Source organism: Orcinus orca, chromosome 3, assembly GCF_937001465.1.
Source record: "Orcinus orca chromosome 3, mOrcOrc1.1, whole genome shotgun sequence".
Classification (NCBI taxonomy): Eukaryota; Metazoa; Chordata; class Mammalia; order Artiodactyla; family Delphinidae; genus Orcinus; species Orcinus orca.
This window is the reverse complement of record NC_064561.1, coordinates 113,034,185-113,059,395: the sequence shown is the minus strand read 5'-3', so window position 1 is coordinate 113,059,395 and position 25,211 is coordinate 113,034,185. Positions and strand designations below refer to the sequence as shown.

The window sequence follows — 25,211 nt, the reverse complement described above, 5'->3', positions numbered from 1 at the left end:
GATTCCCATCATAATGTACCATTTAAATACAGACTCCTAAAAACTACACCTTTACTCTGTAACACTTTGACTGGATCTTTGTTTCACGATATTTCTAAAACTCTAACTGTATCCTTCATATTCCCAAGTAGGTAATTTTTGTAGTACTTTAAAAAGAACTAATGACTAAATAATGGTTCATTTAAAGAACTCTTCAGGCCACTGAACAAGTAAGTAGAGTCCAGAAAAAGATAAGCTTTAAAAAACAAAAAGTCTTTGGAGAAATTAATTTAACACTACTGTCTTCTAATTCTTGACGTGGCCACCAGACTCTATAACTGATCTTAATATATCTTTTGGGGACATGAATCCTATAATTTTCTAGAAATACGATGGCAAAAAATATTTAATTTAAATGGCATCCATTAGTTTGAAACAATCTTAACCATTTGTACCCAGACTTTAAGAATCTGCCCTTTTTAAAAATAGGTTTTTCTTCACTTGCAACTCCAACTTTTTAAGTGAACCAAATGCAGTGATTCACAGTTCCGTTACTTTTACATCTGCATGTATGTGTGTGTGTGTGTATATATCTTCTAATGTAAAGCCTCAAAGTAAATTCAAATAAGGGTTTCAACACAAAAGCCACAAAATTAAATAACTTTTCGTTTTATTAAGTTTTACAAAGTAATCTGCATTTGTTACAAATTTTGATGTATTAGTACTTTTTAAAAGCTAAAATTATTCTAAATCTATTAAATGCTTAAGAAATTTTTCTTTTACAAATGACATTTAAGGATTAGAATCTAGAATTCTATATATATAACAGAATTCTATATATGTTATACATATATATAGAATTATATATAATTCAAATTATATTCAATTAAGTAAAAAAATATATTGGGTTGGCCAAAAAGTTCCCTCTGTTTTTTCTGTAAAATGTTATGGAAAAATCCAAACAAACTTTTTGGCCAGCCCAATGTAATTCAAATATATGGACAAAGGAAACTGCCTGTGTCATAAGGATATGTTATACTGCCTTCAAGGAATAGGACACTCTGCAAGACAGAAAAGGTTTCTAATCAAGTACATGGTATACCTCATTACTTTTTAAAAAGTTACTTATTTTATAAATCAGACTTCTCTATCACAATTTCAAAGTACCGCTAGCAAAAAGGAATCCCTGACTCCGTAATTTCATCAATTTGATGTAAACAAAGTTCTTCAAAGGACATCTAGCCCATTCTACCCTAAAATAATCCTTATTTTCTTTCTTGAAACTTGATTTTCAGCAGGCTTAATAAATACAATGTAAACTGACCAAGTTAACACTGAGCATAAACTAGAAAGATCATACTTTTCTCAAGATGCCCAAAGCACATTAAAACAATTTTTTAAATCTTAAACTAATAGAGTTAACTCAAAAAATCAATTTGCTACAAATCTCCATATTAACACTTTTTGGTAATTGTCTAAGGCCCTCTAATATATGCAAGGGCTTTAATGTTTGACATCTTTGTCCTGTCTTTCTATGATACACTGCTCCTAAAACGACATTAAACCTCATTAAGCGTATATATTTATTCACCCCACTTTGTATCAAGACTGAAGTTTGAAATATAAAATGACTGGTCAAAAAGCTGAAACATTAAAAGTTAGGAAATAATGCCCAGAAAATTAGGTGGTATAATATATCTTAAGGTACATACTTTATTATACACAAACAGGCAAGCCAGACTCCACCAAATGAATCATTTTGATAGCATTTTAAAAACACATACTTTTAAAAACTAAATGATGGAATCAGTATGCAAATGCTTATTTAGCCAGACTCTGATCCACACAGATCTTAAAAGTGGCACTCTTTTGACCAATCCATATACACCTTTGGCCTCTCTTCTCCAATTTGATGCTCTAGTTCAGGGAAAAAAGACCTAAGCTGAACATTTTCTCTTTGAAAAACAGAGGTTAAGGGATCAATATACAAAACAATTTGTCTGTTTTTGCTAATGCAAAAGGTCTCTTTACCCTTGCTTTTCTGCAACAGACCTCAGAGACAGACAACAAAAATGTTACTATCCCATCAACTTGTGCCTGACAGTGAAGGTGGAGACAAATTTATACAGCCTATGTTATGAATCCTATCGGACCATCTGAAATAATGCTTAATTTTAATTCTAAAAATTATACTAGTTTACATAAAGTATTATAAGGCATTAAATGTAATTAAGGCATGTTATTACATGTAACACAGCAACAACTTATCACAGTATGTAAGGAAATATTTCCTAATAATAATCTGTACATGTATAACACTTTTCATCAAAGAACAACAAAAGTGCTTTCAAACATCAGAGGCAAATATAATCACTTAAAACACAGAAGCAGAGGCAGCATTCTTTCAGAGACAAAGATAACTTTTAGGTCCTGACATAATCCAGTGTTCTAGTGACCAAATGGCAACTTCCCAACAGTTAACACATTAATTTGGGGGCTTAAAAATAATAATATATCTCAGCTTCTATTACAGACATTATACATTTCTTTCCCCTTTCTGTTCTACTTATGTTTTCATAGCGTATGTACTAATGTGGGGTTTTTCTTAAGTTTCAAAATGAAATTTTAAGTCCTATCAAATAATTTTAGAATCAAACTTTTCTGCAACTAAATATTTTGATGGTTAGTAATAAATTTTCTTCAGTTGCAGACATCTGATGCTATCATTATTCTGCATAATGAATTTACTATTAATAACCTCAAACCAAAAACAATTGCTTAAAAAATAAAATTTGAACGTAACCAGTCTTGAATAAGAAAAAAATGCATTTTCCAGGAACTTCTGAGACACATATTTAAATTCATTTCTGCTTTAAGCATTGAAAAGAGATATACAGATGTACTGCTTTCAGGATCAACAACTAGCAACTGTAGGGATTTTATACTCAATCCATTTGTAAATGGCTCCAAAAAACAAACAAAAAAAAAGGTGAAAAACAAAGCATCTTCAATCTCCCTAAATTCTGCCTTTGAAGTGGTTATTTAATATAACTGATTCACCCACCAAATTCCAGATACACATGTGATCGCTAACACTGTAACTGAACTAACTGCTATGTTTTGTGTCGAGCAGCAGGTAACTGAGAATATTGACTATAAAGCTTATGGTCATCTTGTGGGACAAAGGGTATTCCTTTAGTTGGAGCCATTTCATTTTCCATTTCTCTCTGCTGTGATGGGGGTGTGACTCCTGAATGCAAATGTGAAGAATCCACTGTTGAATGGTGACTAACATCCACTTTAGCTAAAATTTCATAATACAGCAAATAAAATACTGGCGTTATTATGCCTACTATCAACATTATCACTACAGCTGTCCACCACCCTATTCCCCAGTCTGCTCCATAATAAGGATCCTTACGTTGAATGTTTTTGTTATCAGGTTCAAAACGTACTTGTTGTGCTGTCAAGGCAGACACCACCTCATTAAGGTTCTCTCTTTTGGTGTCTGTACATTTTACTATTTGTTCTATGTCTCGGTCTACTTCTTTTAAAAAGCTACCAGCTGACTCACTGGAAGAAAGAAAATCATTAGCTGACAAAACTTCCTGTTGTTCTGAAAGGTACTGAACAGATGAAGGACGTGAAGTCTGTCTTCCTTTTGGAGGATAAAGTGTTTCAGTCAATGAACTAAACTTTTTTACTGGAATTTTGATAGACCTAAGGGCAAAAAAGTCTTGATCACTGATGAGATTGTTAACCCTCTTGATATCTGCTACCTGTAAAGACAAAAAAAGCAAAATTCAACTAAATTCTAAATCAAAATAGAAGTAGTAATATTCATTCATCCCAGTTACTTTTGGAGGGAAAAAAAATTGAGCTTAATTATTAGAAGTAGTAAGTTATCACATCCAGAGAGGATTTTATATTATTTGTGGATAACAGTTCTATACCATTCTTGATCTACCAGTCTTAAGAAATCACCAATTACATTCTATAATCACCCACATATTATCAATATTAACACTAATCCTAGCTATTTAAGTAGATTCTAGGATCTTTTGGTATTTCTCTATCATGCGCAAATATCATACTTCTGCCGCTTGTAAACAATTTGTAAAGGAAGGATTACAGATACTTATGTTCCTTCTTCTAATGTGGTGATTAGCGTATAGGCAGATGTCAACTTACCGAACTAAAAGTACCATATTTTATCAAAACCAAGATGCAATCCACTCTAAGATGTGCCATTATTTTATGTATCATTAAGGTAAAAAAAAAAAACACCAAATATTGAAGACGCCACCATTCTAACTTCAAAGATGTTAAAATGTGTAAAAAAATACACCTTAGAATTGATAAAATATGATAATTTGTCTCCTTCATTTGTCCCCTGAAGCCATTTTTCCCCAAACCTCTGGTGTAAATGCATTATTCAACTATCCCCCAGATCAGCCATTTTTATAAGCTTTCCTTATACATTTTATATAGTCCTCAACCTGTCTACATGTTCTCTCCACCTGCCATTGTAAGGGGAGCAGGAGAGTGTTTCTCAAGTTACCAATTACTATGCCAGGCTCTCCAACTGCCTTTAAGTTATTAATCCACCATTTCCATCAATGCTGTAAACCAAGCACTGATCATTTATCACCTGATTGATATCAGAGAGGTAAAGTGAGTCTAGGATAAAACTTAGATTTCTGGCTTGGCCAACTCGATGGATAATGATGTCACTCACTGAGATTATGGAACACTGTAGAGGGATAAAAGAGAATGAACGCAGATTTCACACATGTTGACTTTGAGGTGCTTGAAATGTGCCAAGTGGAAGATGTCCAAAGGCAGTTATAAATGTATGCCTGAAATTCAGAAGAATGATCTCAGCTAGAGATATAGATTTGTGGATTACCAGCAAAAATGGTAATTGAAGTCACAAGAGTAGATTCACTAGAAAAAGTCTAGGAGAAAAAGGTAACATAGGAAAGATCCCTGAGGAATGCCAACATTTGAGGGGTATGCTGAGTTAAGAGAAATCCACAAAGGAGATTAAGAAACAGTGCCCAGGAAAGCACTATATGATGGTGGTTAAAAGCACAGACTATCTGGGTTTGAAGCATGGTCCTGACACTTTCTAGCTGTATGATTTGGGGCAAGTTGTTTAACCTGTCTGCAAATCAGTTTCACATATGTAAAATGACAGTAATAATACTACCTACCACATAGGATTACTGTGAAGATTAATGTATTAAAATGTCCAAAGAACATCTACAGTAGTGACACACAGTATGTTATGTAAATGTTAGCTGTTATTAAATTTTAATAGTAGGAAAGTCAGAAACCTGCAGAATCCAGGTTGTCAGACAGGGTTTTTAAGAGGTAGTAGTGACCTGGATTAACTGCATATTACTGATGAAGAATGAGAGTTCTTATTGGAAAAATCAATTCCTTTGAAGTGTATGTGTGGGAGGAAAAGGGAGAGAGGACTGAACAGTAACTTGGAGATGAGAGTGTAATGTTAAAGGGTGCTTTGTCATTTTACTACCTTGAGACTCTTTTAAGGCAAATGAAGATTCACTGACAAACCCCAAAGCCTGATCCTATTCTCTTTAAATGCTCTTTTGCCTGGTATTGTATATTCTGACTAATAACTACTCAATAATCTTTCTGAACCAGGTTTCCAAGGTTTAGCATCTACCTAGGTTATCTCTCTAAATATCCCTATAATATTTTCTCTGTTATGCTAACTTCCTTGGTTACATTTAGGATTCCAAATGTAACCTTGAGCTTTTTGTTCCTCTTATCACTGTTTTATAACAGGCATGTTTTTAATAATTCCTAAGGCTGAATATTTACAAGTGGAATATAGCACTAATTACCATATGTTTAAATGATAAATCCTTTTGTAAGGTTAATCTTTTTTTTGCTAGTTGAGCTCTGTCAAAAGGGAGCACTGCTTAACTCCCTATCTCTGCTGTATCAATTTTCCCATTATTGTGGCCAATGCCATCTTTTCCCTAACGTTCAGCTGCCTTTCATCACTCTTCATTTTAATTAAGGAAGCAGCGGATACACCCTGTGATTTCCCCACCAATACATTTTCTATTGGCTTCTTCTCTTCTTTACTATAAATATTTTAGCCTCAGCCTGAATCATATTCATTGGATCATCTTCCAGTAACTTCTTTCTTGGATTCCCTCTAATTCACCAGCAGGTTCCCGCCCCCCACCACCCCATTCTGCAGCACTCTTGTTAAAATCTTACAATGATGTTCTCTTACTATATATCAAACTTTTCCTCAGTTATATTAAATCACTTCATCCTAGTCTGTGTCACTCATTTCTGAAACAGCTATTAAACTTCCTCCGTTGTCCGCCTTATTTCCTCCTTGAAATCTCCACATCACTGTCATGCCTGAAATACTTTCTCCTTCTCACTTCATTGGAAATATGATCTATTTTTAATCATTCAGATGGCACTTCAAATTTCTCTTTTTCTAAGAAAATTTTCTAGGCTCATTAAAAGAAAACTAATGTCTTTCTCTAATAAAGCTGCTGGGCCACACTCTTCTCTTGGATCTTCACCTTGATATTTTCAGTCTTGCCCCTAATTTTAAAGTCTTGATTACTTTCCATTATCATCCTTCTAAAGCACATTCTATAATTTATTTCTCAGTGGTCTTATTTCTCTACAGAACACATATTAACAATTTTATTTGCATTAAAGAATGAAATCAGATATTTTCTGATTTAACAATAAATAATGTTGCCATACATGAACAAGTCACAAAAAAAAAACCCAAACCCAGCTTTCTTACCTCATCAAGAAATGCATTTCAATAAAATATTTATTAAACATTTAAATTAAGATTTATAATGTTTGTTTTGATCAATTGTGAATAATTGCAATAATTATTCAGGAAAAATAATACATAGAACCTCATGGTCATCAGAGACTTTAAAATTAAATAATATATATATATAAATTTATCAATATATGTGTGTGTTTCTATTGGAGAGAACTATGACAGGTAATCAATAAAAGGTTTTCAAGATAAAAATATTTTATACTATGAAAGATTTTGGGGGGGATGAAAATATTAATCAAGGAGAAAAAAATTTTAAATATATAAAAAATTTTTAAATATAAAATTTCATGCTACTAAAAAAAGAGCTCATATACATATTTTAAATGAACAATTTTAGGTAGCAAATCCTGGTGGTATTTAGGATTCCATGCATATATTTAAAGAATATTCTAATAGTCTTATTTTTAAATATCAATATTGACAACATTCTGGAAATTAAATCCTTTATAACTACTTTAAGTCAGGATGTATTTAAGATGTTCACTTTAAAAGGTGCAAGGAGGTACACAGTATATACATTTCAAAATTCTTTTGGAAGCATGAGAATAAAAAGTTTGAAAATGAAAAATATCAACAGTTTCCATATCAATGTGTTTACATGAAAATAGATTCCATGCTATGGATACAAAATGGACATGACACAGACATTAAATGGATTTAAACAGAGTTTAATGCCTAGTAAAATAAAAAATATACCTTTCATCTATAAATCCCACTTTTGAGAATCTATTTCACAGAAATAAGGTACCAGTTGTGATGATATTCACTGCACAATGCAAAACATGGAGAAAATCCTATCAATGAGTAAGAGAACAACTTAATAATTATGGTACATCCATACTATGCAACATCATATAGCTACATAAAATAATGAGTTAGATCTATAAGGCTATGAGGGATATCCATGGTATACTAAGAAATGAAAAAGTCAAAGGCAACTTGCAGAGTAATAGGTATAATATAAACCAATTTTTAAACACAAAAATCACTATACACATATATATCTCCCCCCAAAAAACGGATGGAAAGAAATACACCAACGTGTGTTATCTCAGGAAATTGGGGCAGGAAAAAACCTTTCCTTATATATTTCTACATTCCCTTACAACTTGAATAAGGAGAAAAATAAACACATTTGAGTGTTTTTCAATCTGAAAATAGAATCATGATTTAGAAATAAACAGAAATTCAAGTATTCACTTAAAAATTTAAAAAGTTAACATCCACCAACATGATACTGATTTCTGTGAAAAGACAAAAAAGTGGGTGGGGGGGGAATACAAGATAAAAGGGCACAGAATTTATTTCAATTTTGTGCTATGAACAAATAATTTATTTGGGGCTGCATTATGCAAAATCAAATTAAAACTTACCGTACAACAGTATTGAAGGGCTATTGCATTTAAAGTGTCTCCTTCCTGTATATCTTTTGTTAATACTATAATGTCATCAAGTCTATCTTTTGATGTACTTCTTCGGATTTTTTCTTTTCCTCTGGATCGAAGCTCATACACTTCAGCATCCTCCTCCAACATATCATTGTCTGTACAATTTCCAAATGCATGTACTTGACCACTTGAATGAACTCCTGGAAGAGGAAAACTACGATTCTGATGCCTCCCTGCCATAATGTCAAAATCTGGTAGGGAAAGAAGGCAGAGAAAACTTTGGAATGTAGCTGATCCATTTGACTAATTTACATGAATCTTATATTCAGGACACTTTATCTTTTGTTTTTTAAAGAATGGTTTTAGGTTCAAGTTTTATAGTTGTTGAAGTACAATGAACGTATTTGGCAATGGAGACAATGGGATGGGAGGAAGAAGTAATCCATTCTTATAGACCATATATCACAAAACATGGTGATGATTACATTTTAACAAGGGCAAATTGCTATATTTTTTTAGATCAAAAAATTAAGTTTCCCCATTCTGAGGATGTGAAGAAAATTACAGAAATAATTTTGTATTATGTCTTAAAAACATGTGATCATATATACAATTTACAGATCTGATAGAATCAAAATATATGTTTTATATGTACACACACAACACTTTTATGAATCCCAAACTTTCTGAGTTGTTCTGCATTTTAAGTTCCATGGGATTGAACTGTCTTTTGAACTCCCTACCTACTTCCCTGGATCACGCTGATTTCAGTATTTTTATTTAGTATAGTATGTGCCTTCTATACAGGTCATAATTTTGCTCTCAACCAGGGATTTTTCTTCCCTGGCAGCTTTTCACCAAACTTTAACTTACCAAAGTCCTCATGAAACTCAATTTATGGTCTATAAAGATTGTGAACAGATTATAAGTTCTACATTCATTTCTACTTCAGAAAAGACATCTTAAGACTGACTGAGATGAGAGCTGACCTAAGTGTACTCACTCTCAACTCACCTTCATCAAGTTAATCTATCCTCATTAAAAAAGAACAATAAGCAGGAGAAGTTCTCCGATGGGAAGGGCACTGGGTGCTACATGTTCCGAATGGATGACTTTGATGTGGGGATGCCACGATGCATGGTAATGCTGCCCGTGTCATCAACCACTCCTGTGAGCCCAACTGCTTCTCTCAAGTCACCCACGTGGAGGGCCAGAAGCCCATCATCATCTTCACCTACCCTGCACTGCACCCTGCATGGTGAGGAGCTCACCTATGACTACAAGTGCACCACTGACGATGCCAGCAACAAGCTGCCCTGCAACCGTGGTGCCAAGTGCTGCTGAAGCTATGGCTACCTGTCACAGCCCCTGCTGCCAGCTTGCCCCTAGCCTGGGGACTCCCTCATCCCTCCCAGAGCATCTCACCCCACCCTCATGTTCAGGGTGGATGTGGGCATGCAGGTGGTAAGGGCCCTGCCTCCACCCTTCCAGCCCGCCCACCCAGCAATCACCCCCTTCCTGCCCTGGGGGCCCAGAATAGATACTGTACAAAGGTTTCTAAATCCCTTCTTATCTATATTAAGAGGGTAGGATCCCAGGTGGAAACCAGATCCCCGCCCCCATAAAGTCTGTCAATGTTAAAAACAAAAAACAATACAAGAACATAAAAAACTATTACCACATTCACAGTTTTAGCTTCATATTAATTGTTCACATAAGAAAGGATAGTAGATTATCCTCAATTATTGTGAAAGATGGAGAGTAGAGAGGTCGTAAGAGGAATTTGGGGAGATAAAATACTTAAGGCTTAATGATGTGGCTCAGATATGAAGAGAAGAAGTTAGTTAAGGATCACACCAAGACTTGTGATTTGCATCCCTGAGTAAATGGTAGTGCCATTCTCTAAGATGTGGAACACTGGAAAAAGAGCTTGGTGGGGGCGTGGGGGCTTGGTGACGCTGACTGTAAATTCCTTTAAGACAACCAAAAAGAATGTCAAGTAGTCAAGTGGTCTATGTAGTCAAATTCAGAAAGGTCTGGGTGATATAATTTCATGACTCATCTGCATATAGGTGGAAACTGAAGCTGTGTAGATGAGATTACAGAGAGAGAGAGAGACAGAGAGAGAGAGAGAGAGAGAGAGAGAGAGAGAGAGAGGGAGGGAGGGAGGGAGGGAGGAAGAGAGAGCGTGCACGCAGAATAAGAGGGTCCAAGACTGACCCTTGAAGAACTGCTACATTTAGTACCTAGACGAAGGAAAATCAGACTGCAAAGACGAAAAGAAGTGTTCAGAGGAGGAGGAAACCAAGAAAATGTTGTGCCATAGAAGCCAAGACTAAATGACGTATCAAAGCCAGTTGTGAATGCTATGGACAAGTACCAGGTGAAAAAGAAAAAAATCGAAAAAGACCAACTCCAAAAGTCTGAGTTTGTAATATACATGACAATAGATTACATACTCTCTATGTCGGGACATACTTTAAAATTTTGGGAACTATTTCATATCATTGAATAGAACCCTTGAAAACCAGTTTCTGACTCTGCTCTGTGGCAACACTGTAATGCTTCAAAAACTCAAAGGTTTCTATTCAGATAACATAAATAACTAATAGCTATATATTAAGTCGATAATTTCACCTGTCCCCCCAAGAGCTACATTATTTATTGAACTGGAATTCCTAACTCAACAGCCACCAAACTAATGAAAGCTACCACATTTTACATCTTAAAAGCAGTTTTAAAGTCACACCTGTTCCTTCAAGGAATTCTAACAAGTGACAACTCTAACAAGCTTAAAGATTAAACTTGTTTTAATACCATAATAAATTAAGGATGCTTTATTTTTATTCTGTTCTCAAAAAAGTTGAAAGAGTAGAGTATCTCACCTTCATCTAAAACAGATAATTTCCACTTATTTTACAGTCTTTCCTGTCTTTAATGTAGGGAATGTCTGTGAATCCTGTAGATTCCTAGGCAAAATTTTATACATATTTACATTTTTCTGAGGATAATACTTATTGTTTTCATATTCTCAAAAAGTTTAAAAAGTTATGAACCACTTAATATACAGCGATTTACCCATGGCTATACTGACTCAGTTATGCTGCCCTTTAGACGTTTTTCCCCTGATAATTTGGTCTTAGAACCCCAAACTGGCTTAGTACAGCTGAAATTCACTGAGCAATGCCCCAAAGCCATTTTAGATACTTATATCAACGTCTCTCCATGATATGTTGCTAAATAATATTTAAAGACTAGAACGTCATCTGTTTCACGATCTCTTCACTCCGCTTGGAATGAAACGCAGGCAGTAGAATACCACAAACTGTGTAGTCTGTTTCTGAATCATCAAGAATTGGTTGTGTCCCTAACTGGCCCAGGCATATAATTATCTGAGCCAAGTATATAGAGATTAGAAAGTACCCAGTATTCAAGTCATCTGGTTGAATTCTCTTCACCTGTCATAATTATCTTAAGGCAGGGAAAAAAAAGCACAAATACCCCCTTCAGAAAACTAAAACAAGCCTGCATGCTACATAGATGACAAGAGTAACACAATGGATACCGTGTTGAAGCACTCATCAGCTCACTTTCTGACTGAAAATGATTTCCCAAATGCCTTCGTGCTGCATAAATGCTGCTGGGTGTTTCGCTTTGACATTCCTTAAGCAGAGAGCAATAAAAGGGCCACAGGTCACAATCCAGCTCAGCACTGGGACAGTATCACAGGGACTGTACCTGCCAGGGCCAATTCAGTTTCTAAAAACTTAACTTCCCTCCTCCTCCTTTCCACACGTCTTGTTTTTTCTTTCCCTGTTACCCCCTGCGAGAATTAAATCTCAGATCTCTATCTTACACCATCACACTTGGACGATGTGGACGAGATGCTGTCAACGAATATTCAACAGAGACACGAAGTTGTAGGAGAAATGTAGTGTGTCTAGGTGCGAAATGCGCTGCTCCGGGATTGGGGCAAGTAGGAGTCCTTCCTCTGAGCCTCAGTTTCCCCGACAGTGTAACAAGGGGCTTTGGTGGAGCTGGTCTCGAAGGTCTCCCCTGCCTCGGAGTCTCTTCCACACGGGCTGGGGTCCAAGCCCCAACCAGGTGCCTCGCCACATCTGCGGCCGCGGGGTCCGCGCCGCCTCCAGCGAGGGTGCAGCTGGGGCCCAACCCCGCCGGCCGGGACCCGGCCACCCCCGACCTCTCACCGCGATCTTTACCTGTCCCGTTAGCAGGCGGGACTCAACGAGGAGACGGCTACCAAGTCCGCCGCCGCCGCTGGGGAGGCCGTCTCGGGCCAGTTCATGGCCGAGCCTCCGTTTTTGGCTGCCCCTGTAGACCGTCACCGCCGCCGCCAACGTCTCGGCCTTTCGTGCAGTGCGCCGCCGCCACGTCCGCAAACCTGCCGTGCGTCATCGCGTCAAGTGGGCGGAGGTGGGAAGGGACCTGGAGGAGGCGGAGGCCGGGGCGCGGGGGCGAGCCTACAACCTGGGGCTTCCCAACCACAGGCCTACGCGGGCGCGCAGACGCAGAGATTCCGCCGCAGCCCAGGAGTAGGGTCCGGTTCCAGCCCCGCCCCTGACTCCTCCCCTTGGGCCCCGCCCCGTCACCCCCAGTAAGTAATAGTTCCAGGGCCAAGGCTCGGGGCTAACCCGGCGGCCCGGGGAGACCTTCCGGCTGCGCCTTTGTCCTTCGTTCGCACAGCGCTGGCAAAGGCTGGCTAGAAAACACTGAGTGGGGAGGTGCTAGCAGGGGATTTGTCGGCGGCTGTTGTGCATTTCCTCTTGCTCTGCATCTGGAGGTTTCTGTGTGATGGGGAAGGACTCCCCAAAGCATAGTAGCGACATCCATGTTTTAGATTGTTCTGTGCTTCTAACTCTTCCTGCTGAATCCTCTAGACTCCAGCAGAAAAGACAAAATGCTGGAGAAAAAACCCTTGGGCTGCGGGAGACAGTTGTTTCAGCCTTTGTGTTTTTAGGTGAGGAAAGTGAGCCACCTAGAGTTAGGCCCCGGGAAGTAATTGCCCTTGAGCCCTGGTTCCAGGCTTCCTATTCTCAATGAGACAAGGCTGTCTACAAGTTATAACTTATTTTGTTTTGAAAATTAACTGAAAGTCTACCAAGTCAGTTTTGGAGTCAATAAGATATTAGTTTGAAAAATGACAAATTCATGACCTCATATATGATTCTTCTCAGAAATTTACTGAATGAGTATGATAATGTGTTTGAATTTATGTAAATGAGTGTAAAGCGTTTTAACGATGTGCCTAACGTCTCCCAGTGTTGACGTTAGACTTTGCACTTTGACGACCGTGCTGTCTTATAACAATATACATTTTAGACCCAAACAGGCAGGGTGCAGGGTGTAGGGCACTTCTTTTCAGAATGTCTGAATATTTATGCATCATGAAACCTTTGAAGCTTTGTTTCAAATTATTCTCAAAGAGTGTGTTTTTTGTTTTCTGGGAGGTGCCTCAGTAAAGGTTAGGAATTCTGCATTGCAATATTTTTCTTTTATTTGAGGGGATAGGCACTGTGCTCCACAATCTGCAAAAAGAACTGGAGGAGAAGAAGACTTTTAAAAAAAAATGTTTTTTAAGTTTGTCGGAGCTGTTCTGTATGCTGTTGCCCTTGTGACACCCCTGTCTGTAACCATTTATCACTGAGACATTTTCTCATCGGTAAACAAAGGATATATTCCCTACTTGATGTGTAGGGCTCAAGCTGCTCAGCCTTCATGAATGTTAATGTGAATACAACCTTCTTTCTGCATATAGGTTACTTTTCTTATTTTAATGTCAATAGGCAGTGGAATCCATGTGAAAGCCCGAGAGATAGAATTTCAAGCACTTCTACAGGACTGCTACCTGTTTCCTTTGTATAAATACTTTCTCAATGACATGTGCATGCTCTTGAACCATTATTTATATTTGACAAAGGTGCAGTTATTGAGCTTTTTACAAAAAGACACTAATAGAATTATATCTTATTATTAGAATATACAAAGGAAGCAGTTAGCCATGAATTTTGGCCAAGTTCCAAAAAGCTGGCCAGAAGGAACCAGTACTTTGTCCTTGAGAAAAAGGATGTCCCTAGTGCTGAGCAAGGCCACAAGGATTTTCAGTTTTTTTAGATCTCATCTGACACAGTTTTTATTAAAAGGCTGTAGATGAAAGAATATGTAGTTTCTATGAATGTGTATTTCTGACATTAAACATTTAGGTTTTGTGGTTTGCCCCAGAATAAAAATTGTATTTTAATAAGAGTGTAAAGTGATGCAACCAGTTAGGAGTGTTACTTGGAAATGTGAAAGTTAAAAATGCAATTGACTGAACTAGTACATTGCAAAGTAATTACCTTGGATTCACTTACAGATAAACGTGTAAGATTTAACAGATAGGTTCAGGAATGTTTACTACAGTAATAGCCAAAAATCTGAAAATATTCTAAATGTTCATCAATAACAGACTGGAAACTTCTGGTACATTTAAATAATGCAATATTATGCCTTTGCTCAAAACAATGAAGTTGTTTTTCTTATTTTCTAATTTATTCATTTCATTCATTTACCTAACACATTTTTTCTGGAGAAAAAGTATTTGTGAGACCTTTGTTCTAGGCATTGGGAGTACAATGCTTAAAAAGACAAAGTTTCCTTATTCATGGAGCTTCCATGACTAGATACATGGAAAGGTCTCCAAAACGTATTTTAAAGAGAAAAAAGTAAGCTGCCACATAGGAGGTATGTTATTCTTTTGTAATAAAATTTTAAATGCACAGCCCTCATCGCCCCCCACACACACATTCATATATCTATATAGGAAAATGCATTTAATTTTTCTTTCTAGAAAATTACTAAAGGAATTTTTAACAGTGATTGAAAGGACTAGATGTGGCAGGAAACTTTGCCTTTTCTTTTTAGACCTCTCTACATAGACTGAATTTTTATTACCATGTGCTTTTATTATTATTTAAAAATATTAAGACTGAACACATATTATTGATGAATAACTGGACTTGTTTTATCCACAGTTAACCAATAGTCAACCATGCACTCCTTAATCATTCCTGAGTCTCTTTGTACCTTGTGTTCAAGTAGTGAGTGTCTGTAAAAAAGAACGAGATCAAATCTGGTTCTTGGAAATCAAAAAAATGAAAGAGTAATGGAACATTTAATTATTTTTATATTTCTTCTTTATTTCCCTCTGCCAGGTTTCTTTCATCCTTGCTTCTTAAATCTTTGCTCCTTCTTGTATCCTTTTATCAGCTGTTCCTTCTCATTCTACTTTCTAGAAGCAAAAGACTGTAGTACACCAAGGAAATACTTAAATGAATTTAAAACTGGATTATGAGAGGAAACCTAAAAAACCCCTCATCTCTGATCTTCAAACTATATGTAGAAAAAATTATTGTGTCTCTTCTCCAAAAGTCTTGAAAAAACCCAACAAACCAGACTGCATGATTCAGATTATGTTCTGCTAGAGATAAACCAGATGAGCTCCCTAGTTGCTGTTCACCCTGTGATTTTAAAGCATAGCGATTATCATAATCACAGCTCTGCCATAACGTGGATAAAAGAAGAGTCAAGTATACTTCAGGAATTCAGAGTTGCTTATAAATGCAATTATAAATGCATTTATATATGCAAATATAAATGCTTATAAATGCAAATAAATGTCAGGGATATTAACTGTGACTTGAATGACTTCAAAAGTCTCTATCTATACAGACGGTACTAGATGAAAACTAGACTCAAAATACTATTCTTAAATTCTTTAGCTAGGTAGTTGTTACACATAGAAAGCAATAGTTATATATGTTTACAATTAAGTAGACTATAGTTTGCTTTTTCAATAAATTTATTTATTTTTGGCTGTGTTGGGTCTTCGTTGCTGCACACGGGCCTTCTCTGGTTGCGGTGAGCCGGATCTACTCTTCGTTGTGGTACACAGGCTTCTCATTGTGGTGGCTTCTCTTGTTGAGGAGCACGGGCTCTAGGCACACGGGCTTCAGTAGTTGTGGCTCGTGGGCCCTAGAGTGCAGGCTCGGTAGTTGTGGCGCACGGGCTTAGTTGCTCCGTGGCATGTGGGATCTTCCTGGAGCAGGGCTCGAACCCATATCCCCTGCATTGGCAGGCGGATTCTTAACCATTGCACCACCAGGGAAATCCCAAGTAGACTATAATTTGAAATGCCTTGTTTCCTGTGAGCTCTACAATTACTGTGGCCACATAAGTAAATTGGGGCAGGTGAATGCCCTAGCATCTATAACCTGCTTATTGCTTTGCCTACTCCTCCAACGACCTATGATGGTCAGACAGAATTAATTGAGTCCACTTCACCAAAGGAAAACATGATAGATGACCCAGTCAATGGAACTGGGTGAGGGCATCTGGAATTGGAGGGCAAGTCAAAATAAAGTCCAGAGAGTGGATATCCAGTTAGATTTCTTAGGTATTCAGTAATGTGTTCATGGAGTCAGGAAGATCAGGAGGTGGGGAAGCATAAAGAAAAAATGAAGACATACATGGAAAGGTCTCCAAAATGAAGACACAAAAGTGTTTTCTTGTTCTAGTCTAGGTCTTTCTAGATAGTTAAGAGACCACTCCTGTGACAGTCCTTAGCTTAACCAACAGTATTTGAAAAGACAAGATAGAAATTCAAAGCAAAGCTTCCATGCCCATATAAAGAATCATAGAACAGCAAGGTGCATATACCTAATGAGAAGGTAGTGCTCATCTGACAAAATATAGACAGAAATTACATCTATTCATTTGACAAATATTAACTAAGCACCTACTGGATTTCAGGCTCTGTTTTAAGCACTGGGGATCTGTAGTAAACAATCCGGCCCAAATCCTTGTTTTCATGGAGCTGAGTTTCTTGTGGTGGAAGAGAGATAAAATAAATAAATGAAACATTAGTATGTTAGATAGTGATAATTTAATGGAGGAAAACTAAGTAGGGAAGGAGGTTGCCGTAGTTTGTTGTTTTTATTGAAGTTGATTTACAATGTTATGCCAATGTCTGCTGTACAGCAAAGTGACTCAGTTATATACGTATAGACATTCTTTTTTGCAGTGTTTTGGGTGGGGTGGGGGTTGCTTTTGCAATTGGGTAGGTAAGGAAAGGCCTGATTGAAAAAGTGATAGACACAGGCCTGAAGAGAGTCAGTTTGTGAGCCATGTTGGCACATGGGAGGAGAGCTTGCCAGGCAGAAGGAACAGCCAAGCGCCAGGTCTAGAGGAATTGTGCAGTGTATTGGAGGGACAGCAAGAAGGCCGGCGTGGCTGGAGTGGATTGCACAAGGTCAGACAGCAACAGAACATGAGGTTAGAGGGAGACAAATCAGATAGGACTTTGTAGGCCATTCCCAGGACTTGGGCTTTTACTCCCAGCAAGATGGGAAACCATGGGAGGGTTTGGAGCAGAGGAGGACATTATCTACCTTTTAAATGGATCATTTAGGAGAGCCAGGATAGAAGCAGGTAGATCAGTTAGGAGGCTATTGCAGTAACTAGAGCAGGAAAGAGGTTGGCGTGAATCAGAGAGAACATAATATATCAGATTGATTTGGATTAAAAATACTTGGTTTAAAAATATTTTTTCAAAGCACCCAATTTCGTGAGGTTGCTCCATTTTGGTTTTTAAGATATTTTTCACTGGTTCCTTCTTGTATACCTTCATTAGTGAGTCTCTTTTCCCTGTTAATACTAAATAAGGCAGATTTACCACTGTAGCAATTGCTGCATCTAAGTTTCCCTTCTCCCTTCTCACCATGTTTTCTTTTATTTACAGTTAAGGTTGAGCTGATTTTTTTCCTCTTTTTTCCAAGCTTTAGTCCTATCGGGCTTCTAAATCCTTTCAGAATTATTTGAAGCAAAGAATGCCTGCTGACTTCAAAGAGGGTTTCACACTTGGATTTACCCGCTGCGGCATATAACGAGAGTAGTGGAACCTTCCTTCCTTTCCACAGAATAGTGTGCTTGGCAATGGTGTATGTTGACCAGTGAACAGTCTGTTAAGAAGAAACAGACTGAAACTCATTTTTTTTTGATCTGTTATTTTGAAAAGGACTTATTTTCCTTTCTAATATTCTAAATCTAATCTGTTATTTTATAGGAGAATCGATTTGTATTAATAGAAACTTGATTTACTTCCCTTTTATTACCTTGCCTTTAAGGTTACACTATAGATTTGCTTATCTATAGCATAACATAATATAAATGAATAATTTGTTTATAAAGATTTCTAAATCTTATTGCTTCACTACAGCAGTCCTCAGAAGAAAATTCCTTGTGTATTACTCTTGGCTTTGTGAAGACAATTTATATAGATTTTATAATTAATGCTGATGCAAAAGAAGGCATTAGCTTGAGAAAGAATAATTCTTTGTATAAAAATATTATGGTAGGGCTTTCCTGGTGGCGCAGTGGTTGAGAGTCCGCCTGCCGATGCAGGGGACACGGGTTTGTGCCTTGGTCCAGGAAGATCCCACATGCCATGGAACGGCTGGGCCCGTGAGCCATGGCCGCTGAGCCTGCACGTCCGGAGCCTGTGCTCCGCAACGGGAGAGGCCACAACAGTGAGAGGCCCGCGTACCGCCAAAAATAAAAATAAAAAAATAAAAAATAAAAAATTATGGTTGCTCATAAGATAAAAGCCATTAAAACCATTACATAATCTAGTCTGGTAAAATAGATATGCTAGCTTTTCTGCTTTATTTGGTTTTAGCAACTGGATGGGATAGAGTTTGGTGGTGAATGTGATGTGAATACACGAAAGGGTTTATACTAAATCTTTTTTCTTCCTGCCTTGTCCTACCTTCCATGAGCCATATTCACCTTTCTCTAAATATCTGTCCTTTCCCCATTAAAATTCCAATTTCATAATAATTGAAAGTGGGGACTACGCTGGTTGGGTGTGTGTAATGAGAGCACCTAAAGGCATTGCTAGTAGACTGGAAAACTTCAACAAGGAGATTATGATAAGAATGGTAACATCCACTTCTTTCAACATTTGTGAATTAAGGCAGTTTTATGCAAAACTGACATTTCAATAGCTATACCAGCTTTTGTCAAAGTGTGGTCTGCCAAACTTGTCTAAGTGTGGTCTTGCCAATCCCCAAGACTCCTTCATAGAGTCCTCAAGGTCAAAACTATTTTGCAATCATTCTAAGTTATTTGCCTTGCTCACTGTGGTATCATTTGTACTTGCGTGAATGAATCAAGGCCGTGCCATCAAACTATATTAGTAGTCATTATATTGCTCACTGCTACATACTCATTTTTTATTTTTAATTTTATTTATTTATTCATTTATTTGGCCGTGCCACGCAGCTTGCAGGATCCTAGTTCCCCAACCAGGGATCGAACCTGGGCCTGCAACAGTGAAAGGGCCAAGTCCTAACCACGGGACTGCTAGGGAATTCTCCATACTCATTTTTTTTAAAAAAAAAAACCTTTACTTGAGAATGTTCCTTAATTATTAAATTTCAACCCTTGACTACTTATTATTATTCTTTCTGATGAAATGTTAAAGCTGCATAAAGTTCTTCTACTACATATCAAAGTACAGTGGTTGTTTGGAAGAAAAGCCCTTGAGTTGAGTTGGAAGCTGAACAAGCCATTTTTATCATCGGACACAAATTTAATAGAATGACTGATAGAAAAACTATGGTCAATAAGACTTGGATATTTGGTGGACATTTTCTTGGAAATGGACAGAGTAAGCCAGTTACTTCAAGGAAAACAAGACAGCATTTGCTACCATTGATAAAATTCAAGCTTTATCTCAAACAAAATTTAGATTTTAGAAAACTTTTATTGCCTCTATAAGTTTGGCAGCTTCCCAAAACTGAAAGAATTTTGTGATGAAATTGGTGGTGATATTATAATAACATGGTTTTTCAAATATATTATGAAAAGTATCAACTCTTAAACAATGTTCATAACTCAGTATACCTAATATTTTCCAAATGTACAGTGTTACAAAATCATGCACAGATAAAAGATGCATTTAAAGTATAAGGCCAAGGGGGACTTCCCTGGTGTCTGAGACTCTGCACTCCCAATGCAAGGGGCCCGGGTTCCATCCCTGATCAGGAAACTAGATCCTGCGTGCCACAGCTAAGACCTGGTACAGCCAAATAAATAAATAAATATTTTTTAAAAATGTAAAGTATAAGACCAAGGGATTTTAATGTGAGTAAATAAAAAATGCTTATTGATATGATTTCACATGCCACATTGCAGCTAACCTTTAAGAAACTATCACTTACTGAGACTTGATATAGTTATCAAAGACAAATATCTATAATTATCTGAAAAACTTGCTAAAATTCTTTTTTCCTATCTTAACTAAATAAATAGGAGAAGCTGGATTTTCTTCATATACTTCTACCAAAACAATATATAACAACAGACCAAATGCAGAGCAAACGGAAGAATCCACCTGTCATTAGTTCTAATAAATACCTTTAGCAAAGTTGTGGGATGCAAGATCAATGCATAAAAATCACTAGTATTTCTATACACTGCAATGAACAATCTGAAAGAAAATTTAGAAAATAATTCCATTTATTATAGCACTGAAAAGAATAAACACTTGGTTAAATAAATATTTAACCAAGAAGGTGCAAGACTTGTGCACAAAAAACTACAAAACAATGCCGAAAAAATTAAAACAACATCAATAAATGGAAAGGCATCCTGTATTCATGGACTGGAAGACTTATGATTTTTAAGATGGAAATACTCCCCAAAAGTGATCTACAGTTTCAATGCAATCTCTATCAAAATCCCAATGGACTTAGAAATGGAAAAGCTAATACTAAAATTCATAACGAATGGCAAGGGATTCCAAACAGTCAAAACACTCTTAACAAAAAAAAAAGCAAAGTTGGAGGACTCATGTTTTCCAATTTCAAAACTTAACCACAAAGCTAAACTAATCAATACAGTGTTGTACTGGCATAAGGATAGACATACAGAATATTTTCAATGGAATAAAATTGAGTTCAGAAATAAACCTATGCATCTATAATCAATTAATTTCTTTTTTTCTCTTTTATTGATTTTTTAAAATTATTTTTAACTTTTTTTTTTTTTTGCAGTACGCGGACCTCTCACCGCTGCGGCCTCTCCCGTTGTGAAGCAAGGCTCCGGATGCGCAGGCTCAATGGCCATGGCTCACGGGCCCAGCTGCTCTGCGGCATGTGGAATCTTCCCGGACTGGGGCACGAACCCGTGTCCCCTGCATCGGCAGGCGGACTCTCAACCACTGTGCCACCAGGGAAGCCCCTATTTTTAACTTTTTAAAAATTTTTTTTAATTGAGTTAGAGCTGATATACAATATTATATAAGTTACCGGTGTACAATATAGTCATTCATAGTTTTTAAAGGTTATAGTCCATTTATAGTTATTATAAAATATTGTCTATAGTCCCTGTGTTGTATAGTATATCCTTGTAGCTTATTTTATGCATAATAGTTTCTGCCTCTTAATCCCCTAACTCTATATTGCCCCTCTCTCCTTCCCTCTCCCCACTGGTAACCATCAGGTTTTTTTTTCTATATCTGTGAGTTTGTTTCTTTTTTGTTATATTCACTAGTTTGTTGTATTTTTTGGATTCCACATATAAGTGGCATCATATGGTATTTGTCTATTTTTGTCTAACTTATTTTATGTAGCATAATACCCTCCAAGTCCATCCATGTTGTTACAAATGACAATTTCATTCTTTTTTATGGCTGAGTGGTATTCCATTGTACGTATTACCGATCTTCTTTACTCATTCTTCTGTTGCTGGACAGAAGATCACTTCCATATCTTGGCAATTGTAAATAATGCTGCTATGAACTTTGAAGTGTGTGTATCTTTTCGAATTAGTGTTTTTGTTTTTTATATATACCCAGGAGTGGAATTTCTGGGTCATGTGGTAATTCTATTTTTAGTTTTTTGAGAAATCTCCATACTGTTTCTAGTTGGCTGTACCAATTTACATTCCCAGCAAAAGTGTATGAGAGTTGCCTTTTCTCCAGATCCTCTCCAACATTTGTTATTTGTGTTCATTTTGAAGATAGCCATTCTGATAAGTGTGAGATGATATCTCATTGTGGTTTTGATTTGCATTTCCCTGATGATTAGTGATGGTGAGCATCTTTTCATCTGCCTGTTGGCCCTCTGCATTTCCTCTTTAGAAAAATGTTTATTCAGATCTTCTGCCCATTAAAAAATTTTTTTTGATGTTGAGTTGTATGAGCTGTTTACATATGTTGGATATTAATCCCTTATCAATCATATCATTTGCAAATATTTTCTCCCATTCAGTAAGTTGTTTATTTGTTTTGTTGATGGTTTCCTTTGCTGTGCAAAAGGAATAAACTTACCTCAGGAGATAAAAGACATGTACTCAAAAAACTATAAGACACTGATGAAAGAAATTGAAGAAAACACAAAAAGATGGAAAGATATACTGTGTTCTTGAATTGGAAGAATTAGTATTGTTAAAATGACCATACTACCCAAAGAAATCTACAGATTCAATGCAATCCCTATCAAAATACCAATGACATTTTTCACTGAACTAGAACAAATATTATATTTAAAAATTTTGCAAGGAAACACAAAAGACTTTGAATAGCCAAGACAATCTTGAGAAAGAAGAACAGAGCTTCAGGAATCACATTCCCTAACTTCAGACTATACTGCAAAGCTACAGTCATCAAAACCATATGGTACTGGCACATAGATCAATGGAAAAGGATAGAGAGCCCAGAAACAAACCCACACACTTATGGTCAGTTAATCTATGACAAAGGAGGCAAGAATATACAATGGAGAAATGACAGTCTCTTCAATAAGTGGAGCTGGGAAAACTGGACAGCTGTATGTAAAAGAATGAAATTAGAACATTCTCTAACACCATACACAAAAATAAACTCAAAATGGATTAAAGAGTTAAATGTAAGACTGGCTACTATAAAACTCCTAGAGGAAAACATAGGCAGAACATTCTTTGACATAAATCCAAATTTTTTTTGGATCTGTCTCCTACAGTAATGGAAATACAAACAAAAATAAACAAATGGGACCTAATTAAACTTAAAAGCTTTTACACAGCAAAGGAAACCATAAACAAAATGAAAAGACAACCTATTGACTGGGGGAAAAATATTTGTAAATGATACTACTGACATGGGATTAATTTCCAAAATATACAAACAGCTCATACAGCTTAGTATATATATAAAAAAAGAAAACAATAAAAAATGTGCAGAAGACCTAAATAGACATCTCTCCAAAGAACACATACAGATGGCCAACAAGCACATGAAAAGATTCTCAACATCACTAATTATTAGAAAAATGTAAATCAAAACTGCAATGAGGTATCACCTCATACCAATCAGAATGGCCACATTAAAAAGTCTACAAATAATAAATGCTGGAGAGGGTGTGGAGAAAAAGGAACCCTCCTACACTGTAGGTGGGAATGTAAATTGGTTCAGCCACTATGGAGAACAGTATGGAGGTTCCTTTAAAAACTAAAAGTAGAGACACCATATGATCCAGGGATCCCACTCCTGGGCGTATATCCAGAGAAAACTATAATTCAAAAAGATACCTGCACCCCAATGTTCCTTGCAGCACTATTCACAATAGCCAAGACATGGAAGCAACCTAAATGTACATCGACAGATGAATGGATAAAAGAAGATGTGGTATATATGTACAGTGGAATGTTAGGAAAGATGTTAGGAAATTCATAATTCAGTACAGTACTTCAATTTGACAAATGTATAATAATTTCAAATGTGATTTTTCCTGTTATCTAGGTAGCTATGCTAATAATACATAATTTACTGATTATTGATTATGTGCCAATTATTGTTCTAAGAGATTTGTTATGTGTATTGGACTATTATTTTTATTTTTAATATAATATTTTGAAGAATAATTTGAGAATAAGGTACAGACTTCATGACTCTTCATCCCTAAATACCTCAGCATATGTTATATTTCCTGAGGAGGACATTAACTCAAGAAATATAATATGATAAAATCATATTCTCTAATATTCAGTTTACATGTAGACATCCAAGATTGTCCTGATTATGTCCTTTATCTGTTTTCTTTTTGTTTTTATTTATTTATTTTAAAATAAGATCCAAGATTTAATCAAGGTTCATGCATTGCATTTAGTTTTCATGCCTCTTGAGTTTCTTTTAATTTAGAAGAGTCCCCCAGCTCTCCTCCCCCATCTCAGTTACTTTATCTTACACAACTTTGATATTTTTGAGAAATCTAGTCTGCAGTTGTTTTGTAGCTGTACCTCAATTTGGATTTGTTTGATTGTTTTCTCATGATTAGATTCTGGTTAAATTTTGGGGGACAAGAATCCTACATGGGTGATGTTGGGTACTTCTCAGTGCATCATATCAAAAGACACACAATGGGGCTTCCCTGGTGGCGCAGTGGTTGAGAGTCCGCCTGACGATGCAGGGGACACGGGTTCATGCGCCAGTCCGGGAGGATCCCACATGCCGTGGAGCGGCTGGGCCCTTGAGCCATGGCTGCTGAGCCTGCGTGTCCGGAGCCTGTGCTCCGCAACAGGAGAGGCCACAGCAGTGAGAGGCCCGCATACCGCAAAAAAAAAAAAAAAAAAAAAAAAAAAGACACACAATGTGTAGATTTGCCTCCTTATTGGGGACCAGGCACTTTTCTAAGTACTTAACACACTTAATTTTAAAACAATTTGTTGTAGGTATTTCTTTTATTTCTTATGGGTTCCAGTACTTTGTAAGGATGCTGAGAGATTGTGTCTTGTCTAACTAAGGTCAGCTATCTAGTAAATAGTATAGAGCAGAGTTCTGAGCTCAGTTGTTCTAGAATCTGCAAACTTAACCACTAACTAACATTGTAAAGAGACTGATAACTGATTTTGTGATTTTTATCTTTTACCTACAGGGTATATAA

At 36.6% G+C, this 25,211-nt stretch overlaps 2 protein-coding genes across 2 annotated transcripts in view; one reads left to right on the top strand and one right to left on the bottom strand.

Annotated features, from left to right (window-relative positions):
* POLR3G (RNA polymerase III subunit G) overlaps positions 1-25,211 on the top strand; it is a 74,190-nt gene that overhangs the window by 42,417 nt on the left and 6,562 nt on the right. The window lies entirely within an intron of this gene.
* On the bottom strand, positions 44-12,592 carry LYSMD3 (LysM domain containing 3). Its single transcript, XM_004263539.4, has 3 exons — positions 12,453-12,592; positions 8,218-8,483; positions 44-3,758 (listed from the first exon to the last, which is right to left on the bottom strand). Exons 2-3 carry the CDS (start codon positions 8,470-8,472, stop codon positions 3,093-3,095), a joined length of 921 nt encoding a protein of 306 aa, XP_004263587.1. The 5' UTR covers positions 8,473-8,483; positions 12,453-12,592; the 3' UTR covers positions 44-3,092.